This window comes from Rhinolophus sinicus, chromosome 2 (genome assembly GCF_057876585.1).
Source record: "Rhinolophus sinicus isolate RSI-liver-muscle chromosome 2, RSI-T2T, whole genome shotgun sequence".
Lineage (NCBI taxonomy): Eukaryota > Metazoa > Chordata > Mammalia > Chiroptera > Rhinolophidae > Rhinolophus > Rhinolophus sinicus.
Window position 1 is genome coordinate 85,579,924 of NC_142502.1, and position 16,185 is coordinate 85,596,108.

Sequence of the window (16,185 nt, forward strand, 5' to 3'; positions counted from 1 at the left end):
AATTCTGACACTATCCACCCAGAGATAGCATCAGATCCCATAAGTTAAGTGTCCAGTCCTATAAGACTGCATTCCCTGCCTTCAGATGCCAGTTGTAAGCCCAAGTTATTGTCGGCGTTCTAACCAGCAGGATACAGATTAGAGGTTCCCACAATCCCCTCCTTGGACTTCAGACATCAGTCACAAGTCCAGGTTGTTCCCCATACTTTTGACCAACTGGCTATAAATCACAACCTGCTTCTTGGGTTCAGTTAATTTGCTAGTGCACTTGCAGAACTCAGAGAAACATTTTACTTGCTAGATTACCAGTTTATTATAAAAGGATATCACTCAGGAACAGCCAGATGGAAGAGATGCACAGGGCAAGGTATGGGGAAGGGGCTCAGAGCTTACGTGGTCCCTCCAGGCACATCATCTCTCAGCACCTGCACCTGTTCACCAATTTGGAAGCTCCCAAACCCTGTCCTTTTGGGTTTCTATGGAGGCTTCATTACATAAAAATGATTAAAGCATTGGCCATTGACAATAAATTTTAACCTCCAGCCTCTCTCTCCAACCTAGAGGTCAGGAGTGGGACTGAAAGTTCCAATCCTACAATCACATGGTGGGTCCATGACAACAACCAGCCCTCATCCTTAGGTGAGGTCCAAAGGTCACCTCATTGTCACCTCATTAACACCTTTATAGCTCTCATCACTTAGAATATTCCAAGGGTTTTAGGATCTCTGAGCCAGCAACCATGTAAGACCAAATATGAGAATATGCTTTGGTCAGCTGAATGACCAAATATATATTTCTTATAAATCCTAATATCTCAGTACCCTTGATAGGATGTATTAAGAATGCCACTTCACTTCTGTAGTCTTCCTCACAAAACTCCAGAACTCCAGTCTAACCATAAGGTTTAAAAAAAAAAAAAATCAGACAATCCCATATTGAAGGACACTGTACAAAATATGTGAAAAGAACTACTCAAAACTGTTGATGCAACAAAGACAACGTCTGAGAAACTGTCACAGCCCAGAGGAATCTAAGGAGACAAGAGTACTAAATGAATGTGGTATCCTAAATGAGTTTCTGGAACAGACAGGACATTAGGAACAGAAAGGACATTAGGTTACAAACTAAGGAAATCTCAGTAATATATAGGCATTAGTTAATAATAACATATTGATATTTGTTCATTAGTTGCGACAACTACAAGTATACTTGTAAGACGTTAACAATAGGGAAACTGAGTGCAAAATATATGGGAATGAGCTTTACCATCTTAACAAATTTTCTGAAAATCTAAAACTACTCTAAAATAAAAAGTTTATGTAAAAAACAAAAAAGAAAGAGTGATTCCCAGAGAAGCAACAAAAGCAGCATCTGAGATCTTGTTAAAAATTCGTGTCCCAGCCAATACCTCCTGAGTCAGAAACTCTGGTGATCTAGCATTCTGAGGATGGGGATTCTGATTCTGTGACGGAGACTGCTAATCTAGCAGGTTGGCCTAGAGTTCTGCTTTCCGGTCCTTTCATTTTATATGAGGTCATGTTACTTTTTCTTCAGTGCCCAAGAGTGAAGAATCAGATATGGCCTCCTGGTAGCTTCCGATTACCTGGTTATCACCTTTCACAGAGGAATGACATGCTTGCTTCTCTTCTCCTGTTATTCACATCTGATCTTCATGGCCCTTTCCAGATCCAGTTGTGCTCTTGTCTTCCACAATAATTTCAGCACACACAGATCCCCTCCACCTCTGATGTCCCCAAACACATAACACGTACCAACTTGAATGTTTCTAGAGGCCACAGATCACAACAGAGTGTGCATATTCTGGGGACAGAGATAACCTTGTGCAAAATATGTGATCTCTCTGTACTTGAGTTTCTTTAGCTGTGATTTGGGGATTAGAAAAGAGCGTCTACCTTATGGATTTTTGTGAGGATTGTGAGTTAATTCTCATAGGATGTTAAGAATAATAGCCAGCACCTAATAAATGTGAGCTGGTGCTATTATTAGTGGTAAATGTCTTGCCCCTTAAATATTTCTCTACTTCTCCCAAAGTAGCAGGGTTTTGTGTATAAAATAATGGCTTAATTAAGACTGGGTGAATTGAGCCCACAAAAATCCTCTTTCAAAGATGGTGACCCTACCACCACCACCACCACCACCAGTCTTGTAGGGTGCCTTGATTTTGAGTTGGCATGGTAGAAATATTTCATGTTGTTTATATAATGCTTTTAGATAAAGCTTAAGATTTATGTGTGTGTGTGTGTGTGTGTGTGTATATATATATATATATATATATATATATATATATATATATATATAAAACACCTAGGTATGAACTAATCTTGTTGCAAGCTTCACCCCCTACAGTTGTGCTGTTATCAATGAAAACACCATCTTAATGTTGATCTAAGATTATCCTGGTTCCTAAGATTCTTAGCAGAGTTTGTTAGACTAAACTATGAGATTAATCAGAAGAGAAATCAGCACCCCAAGGAGTGCTCTAGCAGCAGAATGTTTGGATAACGGGTTCAGATTTTTGCTACATTGCTCTTTGTAACAGGTTAAATACAAATGCAGCAATTTACATAATATAAATATACAAGGCCTGGGTGTTTTGTTTTTCAGATGGGGATTAACGTGGTGGACTCTGCAGTATCAGGATTAGGTGGCTGCCCTTATGCAAAAGGTGCTTCTGGAAATGTAGCCACTGAGGATTTGATATATATGCTTAACGGCCTGGGGCTCAATACAGTAAGTTAGTTTTACATATTTTAATATTCATGAATTCTTTCCATATCCAAATTGGAATGTGTTTTCGATTTGGGAAGCAATTTTAAGGTCAAAGTTTTACTGCATTTTTGCTATTTACTAAAATCCACAGTGGGAAAATAACAATACAAATTCTTTGGGAAACTTTGTAAAGTAACTTACTGCTATAGTTCAATCACCAGTAATGCTACCATTTCACATTTTTATAATGCTGCCTGACCTCCAAGTACTTTTTTTTATGTCTTATCTGATTTGATTTCACACACTTTGTGAGTTAGAGCCTGTGTCTTTCCTGTTATGATTATTGTTTTCTCAGTTTTCTTTTTTTTATGGATGTTTTCCTTGGGAGAAATAGACATCTTGATTTTCTCACAGTGACAAGTAAGGGTTCTGGAAAAGAGCCCAGGACACTTTTAAAATAGTCAGTGGAAGATCAGAGCTTAATCATAGTAAGCATATAAGATACTGGACAACAAGAATAGTCTCTTTACAAGTGGTACCTGAAACATCACATGCCCTATAATAACATGCATCAAAATCAGCACCTTGTTTTGCCACATGCTTGTTAACATGACTTATTCGTATATAAGGCAGACTTTTTTTAGGGGGAAAATATAAAAGGCAAGAAAACTGTTCAGATGATTAGAAGTTCAAAATGTTTTCTGAGATGTAAAAACATCATCTGAATTTAAAAATGGAATTTTCCATCTCTTTTTATCTCCCATCTCTCCTCTTTTCTCACTCTACTTATATTGCTCCTGCAAAACACCAAACATGCCTGCAGTCTCCATTTCTGCATCATTCTATTTCTCACCTCTGCCCCTCACTCATGCTTTCACTATCACTTAAAATGGCCTTCCTCCTCATACTGGATTTCACTTGGAGGCACCACCATCCTCAAAAACTCTCCTTCTAGCTTCTTCCTGTCTATCCCCCAGTCCCACATTGTTGGGTTCCTCTCCTGATTGCTTCCATGCTACCCTCTGTGACTCAACCTCTAAACCAAAGGTGATGATCTTATAATGATCTTATTTCTGTGTCTAGCTCCCCCTACAGCCAGAGAGCAATTATTACAGCTTATTCATACTTCCTGCCTGTTTCATAGGGATGCTCAGTAACATTCATTGATTTCATATGGCACTAAACACCAAATTGCTTACAAACACCAAAAGCTATTGGCTGTCTTCTCTGATTAGGAATAAATATTGTTTCACTTACAAAGTAGCTTAATCGTTTCTACTAGAAATGCATGGCCATGACAGAAACTGAAGAGAAATAGATCTTTTCTTGGAGATTTAGACAACTGAATTGAAATCACCTGATGCTTAATATGAGTCAAGTCATGTTCTGTAAGTTGGTGGTCCAAATGCAAATAAGCCACGTCTCCATTCCTAAAATTTTTACAATTCAAGGAGGACTGTTAGGTTGAGTAGCAGCTACCATTCAACCAGTTGCCCACACTAACAAGCCAAGCGTCTCTGTGGAATCTGGTGTCACTATGGCTCCCATGCCCAATAAATGACCAAGAGTCACTAATTTGGCTTCTAAAATATGTCAGCTGTTTTTTCCTTTCTTACTAACCTTGCTGTAACCACATCAGCACAAGTCCTTGTCTCTTTCCTGGGTATTAATTTTCCACACTGTTCTGCTGCCTTCAAACTTGCCTTTAAATTTATACCCTCCATGCTACCATCAGAGAATTTTATATAAAATGCAAATATGAATATGCCTTGCTTCTGCTTGAGTACTCATGTTAGTGGATTCTCATTTCCTGAAAAGTGAGGCTGTGCTCTATCACCTAGTAAGGCCTGTTATACGTTTCTGCTCATTTCTGCCCATTGTTCTCCACATATACTATGGTATATCCAGATGTCTTGTACTGCTCTTTGCCTACAGTGCCTCATCACTCCTTCTTCTCAATGGCTCATAATCATGGGTTAGTATTTACCTTCCCTGGCACCCTTCCTTGGCACATTCCTCTCCATTGCCCATCACTCAGTGAGTAGATTGCCCCACATCTTGGCCCTCATAATCATCTCTATCCATGACTTTAAGTATAACAGTACAGGATTTTTTTGTTTAGGGGGTCCATATCCCCTGCTTGACTATAAGCACCCTGAGGACAGACCATATTCTACATGAGATTCTTGAAACCCCCAGAACATACTATAGTACATGAGACATATTTAAGCACCCGACAAATGATTTAAGAAAAAATGCAGTGGGCAGCCAAGGTCAAAAGCTCCTGGCAGAAGAAATGTTTCTCTTTAGAATGGGAACCTTTCAAGTACAATGAAGTTTAAAGTACAAGATTTCTCAGATATATTCCACAAGTCGATTCATTAAGGCTTAATTGTTCACTATGTGGCCGACACTGTGCATAGAAGTCGGCATAAAGAAGACAGGAGCAGCCCACCCGCATTCACGTAGCATGAAGCTGACTGAGAGACCTGTGAACAACTAACAGGGGCCTGGTCATCATCCTTAGTAATGCAAGACTAATAAATTCCCTTGGCTGAACATGAAGAGATAGGATGAATGTCAACATTCAGTATGTTGTGAGTTTTACACACTGAAGGCAAGACCCTCCACCTGTGAAAAGATTACAGCTCACTTTATTGCAGTGACCTGAAACCAAACCCACAATATCGCTGAGATTCAACTGGTAATCTTAAAAAGCAGCTTCATAGGGAGATCCAAGATGGTGATCACTTCTTTAAGTATATAAATGTTGAATAATTATGGTGTACACCTGAAACTAACATAAGATTGTATGCTAGCTATAATTTTTAATAAAAGAAATGTTTTAAAAAAGAATAAATGCAGTGTTATTTTATAATGATATCTGGTCATTAAATAAAATGGTGGAGAAAGGCCACCGTTTCTTCTTTGGTATGATATTCCACTACTTAATTGTTACAAATGGAATTCTTGGAATGCAAAGAATGTTGGGGACTATAATCTTCCTGTGATTTCTTGCTGAATATAATTCAGAAATGAAAGACAGGTGTAGATAATTATTTACAAAATTTAAATCTCACTAGATTAAGGATGTTAAACTAAAATGTGCCAGATAGTTCACCTAAAGCCATTACCATGACAAAACCAAATTTCTCAAAACAAAGCAAGTGTTAGTACCCTAAGAACAAGTTTATAATAAAAAGAAATAATGAAAATCATTTAGGTGTCATTTTACAAAATACTTGTCTTGATCCTTCTTAATTATAGAGAAGTAAACCACAAAGAAAACAGTGTTATAAGTATCTAGAGAGAAGTAATTGGTTATATTAGAATGATGATCTCTTTATGATGCATGTTATAAAAAGCCCCTATGAGTATTTATACTTGTCTATTTTAAGAAAATGACAGATTTACAAAAATATTAAGAACTACTCCTTAATAGCAAGGAATGCTGAATCTGTTCAATTTTATTTCCATATTGTTTCTAGTCCATGTTGAGGAGTTATATAATGCTATTTGGGTGCAAATCTCTGATTACTCCACCTAATGCTCTTCCTCCCTCAGTGACAGTGAAAGATGCTGGGTGGAGACCTCCATAGTGACCTTTTGTTACTCCTAGCCTTGAACTTGGCCTTTATACCCAACTACCTATCTGTCATCCATGGATTTACCTAAGCCTTTGTTGATCCTATTTATGCTTACAGACAGTACAGTCTCAGGCAAATAACTTCCAGATGTTTACTAATGCTACTTCATTTTATTTGACCTACAGCTACCTCCTTCAGTATGATACCAGTAATGGTGTTTCTGTGTATGGTTGAATATATATATATGCATATATACACATATATATATGTGTGTATATATATATGTGTGTGTGTGTGTATGTGTATGTGTGTATATATATATATATATATATATATATATATATATATATATTCAACTTTCCTGTATTTCCTATAGCTTTATCAAGTTTATTTTTTTATTTAGTAAAAAGGTATTCCACCACCGCCCCGTCCCCCCAAAAAAAACTTCTCCAAACCATTATCATTCTAGTTGGCTTTCACTGATACTTTGTAGATTGCTCTAATTTTTTTTGTCCTTCCTAGAGTTTAGGTACCAAACCTGACTGAATTATGCTGATTTATTCAGGTGTGGCTAGCCTGTGGTTTTATACAAGGGTCAAATTTAAGACAGGTTTTAATAAAGCAGAAAAATCTAAAATGTTTACTTATATTGTTCATGAAAACCAAAGTTGCCCCAAAATCAATAGTGAGCAATATTTTGTTTACTAATTTTAAATGGTCAAGTGACTACTAATAAAATTACAAAAGATCTATTTTGTCCTCTTTCTCCCTAATCCCTCTTCTCTCCTGCTATCCCTTCTTTCTCTTACCAGGGTGTGAATCTTTACAAAGTGATGGAAGCTGGTAACTTTATTTGCAAAGCTGTGAATAAAACCACAAACTCTAAAGTAGCACAAGCCTCCTTCAATGCTTGACTTGAATGAATTTGTGACTTAAGGATGAGAAGATTCATTTCAGCTACAGATATTCATCTGAAAATCATTACTGTCAATTTGTTCTGAAATGTGAAGTTATAGACAAAAATGGGGAAAAAATAGATACTTTTAATATTATTGGATACATTTTGAAGTCAACAGAAATACCAGCCATAAGGTAAATTGCAAGCTGAAGCTAAATAATAAAATTTGTAGACATGCTTTTGAACATGGAGAAAAGTCTACTCTTTTGCAGTTATAGAAATAACTTCTTAATTTAGTAGACGTGAAAATTGACTTCAGATTTCCCTAAGTATCAAATGCTGTGTTAATACTTAATCAAGCTGGCTTATGAGTTCCTGCATAGTGTGCAAAGTGTGTGGCCTTGATATTATGTATATGCCTCTGGATCTCAACTTTCCATTTGCCAAGTCAGTTAAATTATGGACCAAGCGCCAAATCGCCATCTGAACCTACGTAATTTTTAGCAATAGAACTTTTACATTTCAAGTATGGCTAACATCTGTTAACTATTTCAGTGACTTTATCTTGTTCCAAAAGGCTGTGGTCAATGGCAAGACGCCATATCCTGGAAACATTACGACCTCCCATGTTTGTTACATGCTTCCAGTTTACCATACTTTTCCTTTCATCAGTTATAGTAAAAACCAGCATGGTGTTACTCAACTATGGAGAAATAGAAGGCACAACTTCCATCTGGATGTCTAAATTGCAGTGATGAGGATAGATTGATACATGTGCCATAATCCACGTTTGTAATTTTCAGGTCACTTCCAAATTGCTCAGTGAAATGTCCTTGTGAACCTAAGAATATTAATCCAATTTTTAATTCATAAAATAAACTTTTTTTCATTGATTCAGGGTGGTTTAATTAAATCACATTTTTTGTTGACTTTTTTATGGTTATTTTTAAAGTTGAACTGGCTGAAATTTTATCTTTTGTACTAGAATTCATGGCCAGAAATAGCACAAATTAATATATCAAGTTGAGAAGAGGAACAAGAGAACTATGTTAAAAAAAACATGTCTGTAACCTATGCAAATCATATGGGGGCAATGTTATTACATGCTGGTCTGAAACATCAGTTCTATTATTTATGTAGACTTCTCCAATAATACTGGGTGATCTTATCTTTGAATAAATTTGAATATAACTTGAAATATGAATGTGAGCATTGTGGACTTTCTATTAAGTATTCACCAAAACCATTGAAATGAAAAGGAGTTCAATGAAATAAGAAAAGTACTGATCACCACTAAGTTAACTTTAAAGACAGATAATAATATGAATCACGAGGCAAACATATTATTGGTAATTGACAAAATCAAACTATATTCCCATGGAGGAGACCAACTCATCGGGTTGTGATGGCTGGTAGAGCAGGAGTTTGTCATCCAGAGTACTGAGCAACTCTTTGCATTTGGGTTAGTATTTGGGGTTGGAGGCAGTGCAGGGACACAAAAAAATGGCAGCTCTTCATGGATGTCCCAATTATGTCGCCCCTGTACATCTATCTCCCTTCACAAAGAAGGCCCTGCACACTGGGGCTGTAATAGGACACCTGCCCTGACTGTGCACAGCAGGATGTACACCTCCCCCTTTTCTGAGGAGACTGAGTTTTCCTATCTCTTACAGATCTGTGACAGTTTCCATTCTGATATATTTGGAGAAGCATATGTTGGTGCAAAGTGCTTATAGAAACATCTAAGGGCAAAACTTTGCTATTTTGAAATAAAAACCACAGACTCTCTAAAAGACAGAGCAAGCAGTCAGAAACCCCAGGTGCAGCCTGGTGCACACTTACACGGCACACACATCAGTCTATTGATTCATTTCTGAGAATACTTTGATTCTTCCTAATCACACACACCATGAGAAAGTTTGTGTTTCAGCTATCTGTCATCCTGTCTCCACCCAAACATCCTAAATCCCTCTGCTAGCTTAAAGTTACTTCTCTGTTTTTCCTTTTTTTTTTTTTTTTTTTTGGTGTGGGTGGGGGGTTACATAATCACATAATCACATAAAGCTTCCAGAAGTCCATTGGCAGAATCCCCCCCAAAGCTATATTTCATCGAACTAGGAAGCCTTGGAATCATTGCAAGACTCACCTAAACAACCTACCGCCACACAAACCCTTACCAGGGTTAGCCTTGGGGAAAGGCTTGGAAACGGCAAAGCAATTATGGCCTTTATTGAAATACATGTCAAAATAATATTTTATAATATCTGTCCATAAGTCAAGGAAAATATCCTTTCTAGAATATGTAATATGTTTTATCATTTTTATATGTGTTGATGACCTACTATAGACTTTAAGCCTTTAAGGCTGAGTCACTGAAAACTAGAAATTTTCTAAATTTTGGATTCATAAAATTCACAAAGCAAATAAATGGAAACTGGCTATGACTTTATGAGAAAATTTAGAATGTCCTTTTATGTTATTTATTCTGATCACTGTATCATTTAATGAATACCATTTTAGCTGTACTCATATGGCTACTCATCTATATAAGGGCATCCTGAATCTCCAAAATGATGAACTCCAGATATAAGACTCACAGATTATTTAGCGTAGAATAAATAAGCCACAGACACCATCCCTATCACAAATCGTAAAAAAGAAATAAAACTAAGGCCTGGGAATCAGCCAGAAATCTGGATTGAAGTAATAAGCAAGTAAAGGATTGCCGAGAATACCAATAATCATTTGCAAATTGCTCTGTGCACTAGAAGATACACATTTTGAGCTTGGTGGGCACATACAAAAGTTAAAAGAATACTTGGGGAGATAGGGAGGAAGGGATTGGGCATGGGAGGGGACTGAGAAACTATTTTCTGCCTTTAGCAGCTCTAATAGAAGTGCTATGGTAGAGTGTTACAGTTAGTCTGCTGTAAATTGCACATAATACGAAACCTGAATTCGATAGGCTTAAGCAACAACACAAATTATCTCAAATATTTCAGAAATATTGCTTTTCCACCATCATTTAACTCGGTGGTTCAATTATGCTACAAGCAAAAAGTTTCTCCCCATTTTCCTGCCTTTCCTGTCGCAAGGTGTTGGTATATTTTCAGGCCTCACATTCCAATAAATGCTAGTTAGAAGGAAAAATAGAAATGAGTTTAATTCAAAGATATGAATATTTAAGAAAGGAAACCATTCCATCTGAACTCTGTATTATATATAAATATAAATAAATAAATATAAATATAAATATAAATATAAATATAAATATAAATATATATATATATATATATATATATATATATATATATATATATAAATTTTCTGAGCCCTTACTACTTCTTTGGGGTTTATTTCTTTCCTAAACGTTTGGGAGCAATGCTTATAGAAAATTCTTAATGTCTATGTTGAATATTTGAGTTAAGTAATACATACATATATGCACCAAAGAGGGGTTAAGAAATGTTAGAGAAACTAAATTGTCAGAGAAACAAATATTCTTTTAAGCAAGAATCAAACCATCAGAACTGGCACAAAAGGTTGACAGTATAATAACAAAAACCTTCCTGAGTTGGAAAAGAGGCGTTAAGTACAGTAAGAACTGCTTATAATTCCTTTCTATCTTTCTGAATCTGTTACACTCACACATTCACACACACACTCACAAGTGCATAGGTGCATAATACACTATTCCATTTAGGGCCAGTAAACCTCAATTTCCTCATCTAAACTTCCTGGAACTTGTCTCTTCTTCTATGCAAGGAACAAGAACTACACTGCCTATTCAAAAGTCCACTGTAACATGTCAGGGAAAGCAAGCCTATTACATCAGCTGTCATCTGTGCGATTAAGAGAGAGAAAAATTTCGTAATGATTTGACATCAAGGACTCATTAATTCAGTATTCCTTAAGTAGTTCAGAACCAAGTCTTAGGATAGATATAACCCTTAATTCTCTATGAAAGAAACAAAAAACCAAACATACTCTTTGTCATCTCAATTCAGGCTGCACATTTGATCAGTCAGTGGTAGATTGGAGTGAAGGTTTATTAATACTGATGCCTGGACTTCACCTACCAAGATTTTGATTTAATTGGCCTAACAAAGGGACCTCAAGCATCAAAAAATGTATGCAAAAAAATAAAAATTGTATACAAGGCAGTCTCATGTGTGGTCAGAATTGAAAATCCCTTCTCTAGCGTAGTGATTTTTAAAGTGTGGTTCTAAGACCAGCAGCGTCAGCAACATGGCCTGCTTTTCCCCAGCATCTTTCGCCAGGTGAACCTGGATCATCTGACAGCTCACAAAATCCATACCATTGATGTGTGTTTACTCCAGAGAGAAGGGTAAGCAACGGAAAGTCAATTCATCAGAACACAATTAGAATTCACTAGAAACACATATTATTGGGCCCCGACCCAGATCTACTGAGTCAGATGCTCTGGGTTGAAGCCCAGCAACTTGTGTTTTTACAGGCCCTCCAGGAGATTCTCAGGCCTGCTTTGCGAATATTGTTCTAGGGTGAATTGTCTTCCAAAACAGTGATTCACTACCATTGTAATCAACAGAAGAGAAAAATGGACAGGAGTGAGTTTATTGATGTTCTATATTCACAAAGCATAGCATCATTTCAAACCAACACTCACCGTAATCCAAATGATCATATCATCTCACATTTCCAAAGTGAACAGGGCTTACAAGGGAGAAGCGGAATATGCAAAACAAATGCCAGCATCCCCTGCCACATCCATTCCCTGGACTCTCATTCCTAGCTCCATAAGATAGATGGAAGAGCCATGGGAATAGGCTCATCATCAGGGTGTCCTTAGAAGGCTTGAGTCTGAGACAAATTCTACTACTTTTCTGTATACGCACATGGTATCCTCCAAGGTTATTATAAGTGTAAAAGCAAATTAAAGTGAACACTAGGGAACACTCGGGATAGCCATAAAGAAGATTAAAAATAATGCATCAAATGAAGAAAAGAGATATTGTCACTACACTGCATTGCCCCAATGAGAGAGGAGGTTTAACAGACTTACTGCATATCCATCAGTCTTGAGTCTTTTTTCGCTCCACTTGATCTATTACTCAATAGCTATACAACCTTGGTCAATTTACCTAATACCTTTAAACTTCTCTTCCTTCACTTATAAAACTTGGATTATAATAGCCCTTATTTATACAGCTCTTGGAAGGATTTCATGAAATAATGCTTACAAGTGTTTGGCAAAGTGCCTGGCCCTTAGTAAGTGCTCAATAAATGTTGAAATGTTAACTATGATCATTTTTATTATCCCCGTCTATGACACTGCCTCCTCCTCCGTTATGGACTGGAACTTCTCCTCCATTCTGTGTCATTTAACCCTCAGGGAGGCGCTAGTAAAAGATCATCCTTATCCTATTTCATGTAAAGGGTGCATTGTCTTAAAGAGCCTGCCATAATCCCCAAAGCGAAAGCTCACCATCAAACCTTGGAACCATGTGATCTTAAACTGACACCAAAGGCCCATGCTTTACTATGCTGAATCACGGAGCTATGCATTCTGAACTAATTCTTGTCCAATTACTTGTAAATAGGAACTTACTATGAGACTTTTACTGACTAAACCTGTTTGAAGATTATCATAATAGGCTCAGTCTCCATGTTCGGCCTCATTTAAAGTCAGAAATTTCATGAACATTAGGAATCTGTCCCAATTTCTTGGCAGTTGGACAAGTCATCAGGTAGATGTACTGCCACATGAGCTGCCAGTGTTTATATGCTGGGCTCTCTTGCTCACCCAGGAAGGCTTCTGCTTTCTCCTTATTCTACAGAATATCATTCTACATGCCTCCATTATGAAGCTGTGTGCTTAGCTGAAGAGGGCTATTCTTCATCTGTCCTTTGGCCTAACTGGGTCATAGTATCACACTTATGTGGCTTATAGAAGGGATTACACACCCTTCTAAGAATTGAGAAAAATACCTCAGAACTTCTGGTGACTGTTTCATATGAACTGTCCCTTCGAGAAATAAAGGCACAGTGAGACCAGAGCATAAGACCAGAGACAGGCCAGACTTTTGGCCACAGTTATAGACAACCCAGGGCTGAAGCCACCTCAGGACACCCCAAATGCCCCAGAGAGAAAGTGCCAGATGAAAGAGCCTACTCTGGATATCCAAGCCCAGACCACTGGATTCCTAATCCTTCAAAACGGCCGTGTCCCCTATACCGACTAAAGGGCACTACAGGAGAAAGTACCCCTTGTTCTGAAGGGAGCAAGGACCAACTCCCTCCCCCAAAAATGGCTGTCATCACTGTTGGGCCTGAAGTTCCCAGTGGCTCCCAAGCTGTTCTCATCACAGGGGATAAAACTGTGGGTGACCCTGACGTGGTAAGCTTATTAATTTCCTAATTGATACAGAAGCCATTTATTCTGTCTCAGCTGCTCACTCTGGACCTTTTTCCTTTGAAAACTGCTTTGGTTTTTAAGATAAAGAGAGCCCCCAGATTTTGGCTCATTTTGCTCAGCTTGTTCTTATCATTAGTCTATACCATAAAGAAAATATAAAATCAAATAAACTTAAAAAAAAGGACTCAAAAACTATTTAAGTAAGAAACTAGACATCTTAGCATGTGGCTGACCAGCTTGCCTCCAGGGCATAACTAAGGCTGCCATCCTAGTTCCCAAAGCCACAAAGCTTCACCACATTCAAGGGCTTTTAAATGCTAATAAGAGTCACAGGCTCACTAATAGCCGCCTCTTGCAGCATCAGGCCCTCTTAAAAGGTCCTGTAATTCAAATATGGTCCTGTTCCACCATAATCTTACCACCTTCCTCCCAGAGACAGAGAAGAATTAACTGCCAATAAGTTTTAATACAAGCCTATACTGCTAAAACAGGTATACAAAAAAATACCCCTAGACAACCTAGATTGGACGCTCTTCACCGATAAGAGTTCTTTTATAGAAAAGGACATACAAAAGGCTAGATAGTCAAATAAATAGCTTACTCAATGACAAAAAACCTAAACACCACCTCACAGGCTATCCATGCCATAAGACAAAAGTTAGGACAGGTCAATGAAGTTATGACTACACATTAGTGTGCGTTGGAGGAAAGGTATCTCCTGTTTGCTGCCATACTATCTCCTCACTATGTGTGTCTGCTTATAGCAGTGGCAGTTCAAAACATACTTTACAATAGTAAAGTATCCAGGTCTTAGTATTATGTATTATCAACTTCGGCTGTTTATCAATTACTTTGCATCTGGTTTTCAGGCCATATGCTGAAGATTTAAATTTTTAATATGTTATACCACAGCGAAATTAAATAAATTTTAATTACATATGCAAAAGATTATGTTCTATTTAAAAATTTAAATAAAGCAAAGGAACATCTCAAGTTAAAATTTAAAAACTTAAATCCTGCTAAATCACAAATTTAATCCTCACATATTACTTCTCTCTTCAATTTAGGTATCTGAATAATAAATGGAATGGTTTTCAAAGACTATGCAAAAAAAATTGATGATTATAAAGCACTAAAATAAATATACCCGTGTATTGATTTATATATTATATTCCATACAGTATCTAAGATTAGTTAAGAATTCCTAGCTAAAACAGGGACAGTAGCCAGGCTACTATCCTGAATCATCTGAATCCTGAAAAGCTGCCTCTCAATCAGGTTTTCGCAGTGACCTCTATCTGTACATGAATGTCAATGTATTGGATTGTTAGGCAGACTTTCTGGAAGCATTCTGAGAGGCCTGAGGCATCACAAGGAAAGACTGCCTGCTTTTTCCAGGAGTGTTATCCAGGTAAAGCAGGATTATGTGGGAGTCAGTTGACAAAACTCATGTTCTAAATGTGCATATACTCCAAAGCAGATGGGAAGCAATGGACTTAGAATACCAATGCCTGCCTCCTTTTTAAAAAAATATTGAAAATAGTTAATTTGGAAATATTTCCATTGTTAGATTGTATTGCTAAAAACTGTGTGTTTTCCTGTAACACCTTCCTAACTACTCATTTTAAAACATTGGAAAATGACTATTTCACTGTCTAAAATCCTCAGTAGTTTTCTTTTTTAAATGTATTTGTTAAAAATATAAGAGTCTAATCTCTTCTCATAACTTTGCAAGAACAACTAATAGACATTAGGAAAGCAGCAATTATATTTGTAAACTTCAGTGAAGTGTTTTCTATGACATTGGTGGATGGCGTCTAAAACCTTGGTCATGGTTTAGTAAGTGTAGCCTCAAATACACTTCTTTTTAGATTCATATAGCTCGGTAGCCTTCTCCCCCAGCTTTATTGAAATATAACTGACACATATCATTATGTGAGTTTAAGTGTACAGCATGTTGATTTGATAGACTTACATATTGCAATACCTTGTTTCCCCGAAAATAAGACGTAGCCAGCCAATCAGCTCTAATGCGTCTTTTGGAGCAAAAATTAATATAAGACCTGGTCTTATTTTACTATAAGACTGGGTCTATAATGTAATATAATATGATATGATATGATATAATATAATATAATATAATATAATATAATATAATATAATATAATATAATATAATAATGTAATATAATACCAGGTCTTATATTAATTTTTGCTCCAAAAGACGCATTAGAGCTGATTGTCTGGCTAGGTCTTATTTTCAGGGAAACATGGTATTACCACCATAGTGTTAGCTAACACCTCCATCACATCACATAATTACTATTACTTCTTTTGTGGTAAGAAAATTTATGATTCATTATTTTAGCAACTTTCAAGTATATAATAGATTATTGACTACTATAATCACCATACTAGGAGGGTGATTACCAGGGTCTAGAGAGTAGGGGAAATGGGGGAGATGTTGGTTAAAGAGTACAGACTTTTCGTTATAAGATTAATAAGTTATGGGGGATCTAATATCTGAGTTTTTATTATAGCAACCTATATAGGGTACATATAAAGAAAACCAAA

The 16,185-nt window shown here is 36.8% G+C and overlaps 1 protein-coding gene across 8 annotated transcripts in view; it reads left to right on the forward strand.

The window, feature by feature from the left end:
* Nucleotides 1–8,419, forward strand: part of HMGCLL1 (3-hydroxy-3-methylglutaryl-CoA lyase like 1) — a 144,965-nt gene extending 136,546 nt beyond the window's left edge. For 7 of the 8 annotated variants that reach the window (XR_016020302.1, XM_074333114.2, XM_074333111.2 and 4 more), the window contains 2 exons: nucleotides 2,626–2,751; nucleotides 7,130–8,419. Coding sequence is in view for 7 of the 8 variants with exons in the window: in XM_074333114.2 (XP_074189215.1) it covers nucleotides 2,626–2,751; nucleotides 7,130–7,231 (228 nt within the window). In the remaining variant the exon portion in view is untranslated. The remainder of the gene's footprint in view (nucleotides 1–2,625; nucleotides 2,752–7,129) is intronic. The other variant, XM_074333113.2, reaches the window with a different exon arrangement.
* The last annotated feature ends 7,766 nt before the right edge of the window (nucleotides 8,420–16,185 follow it).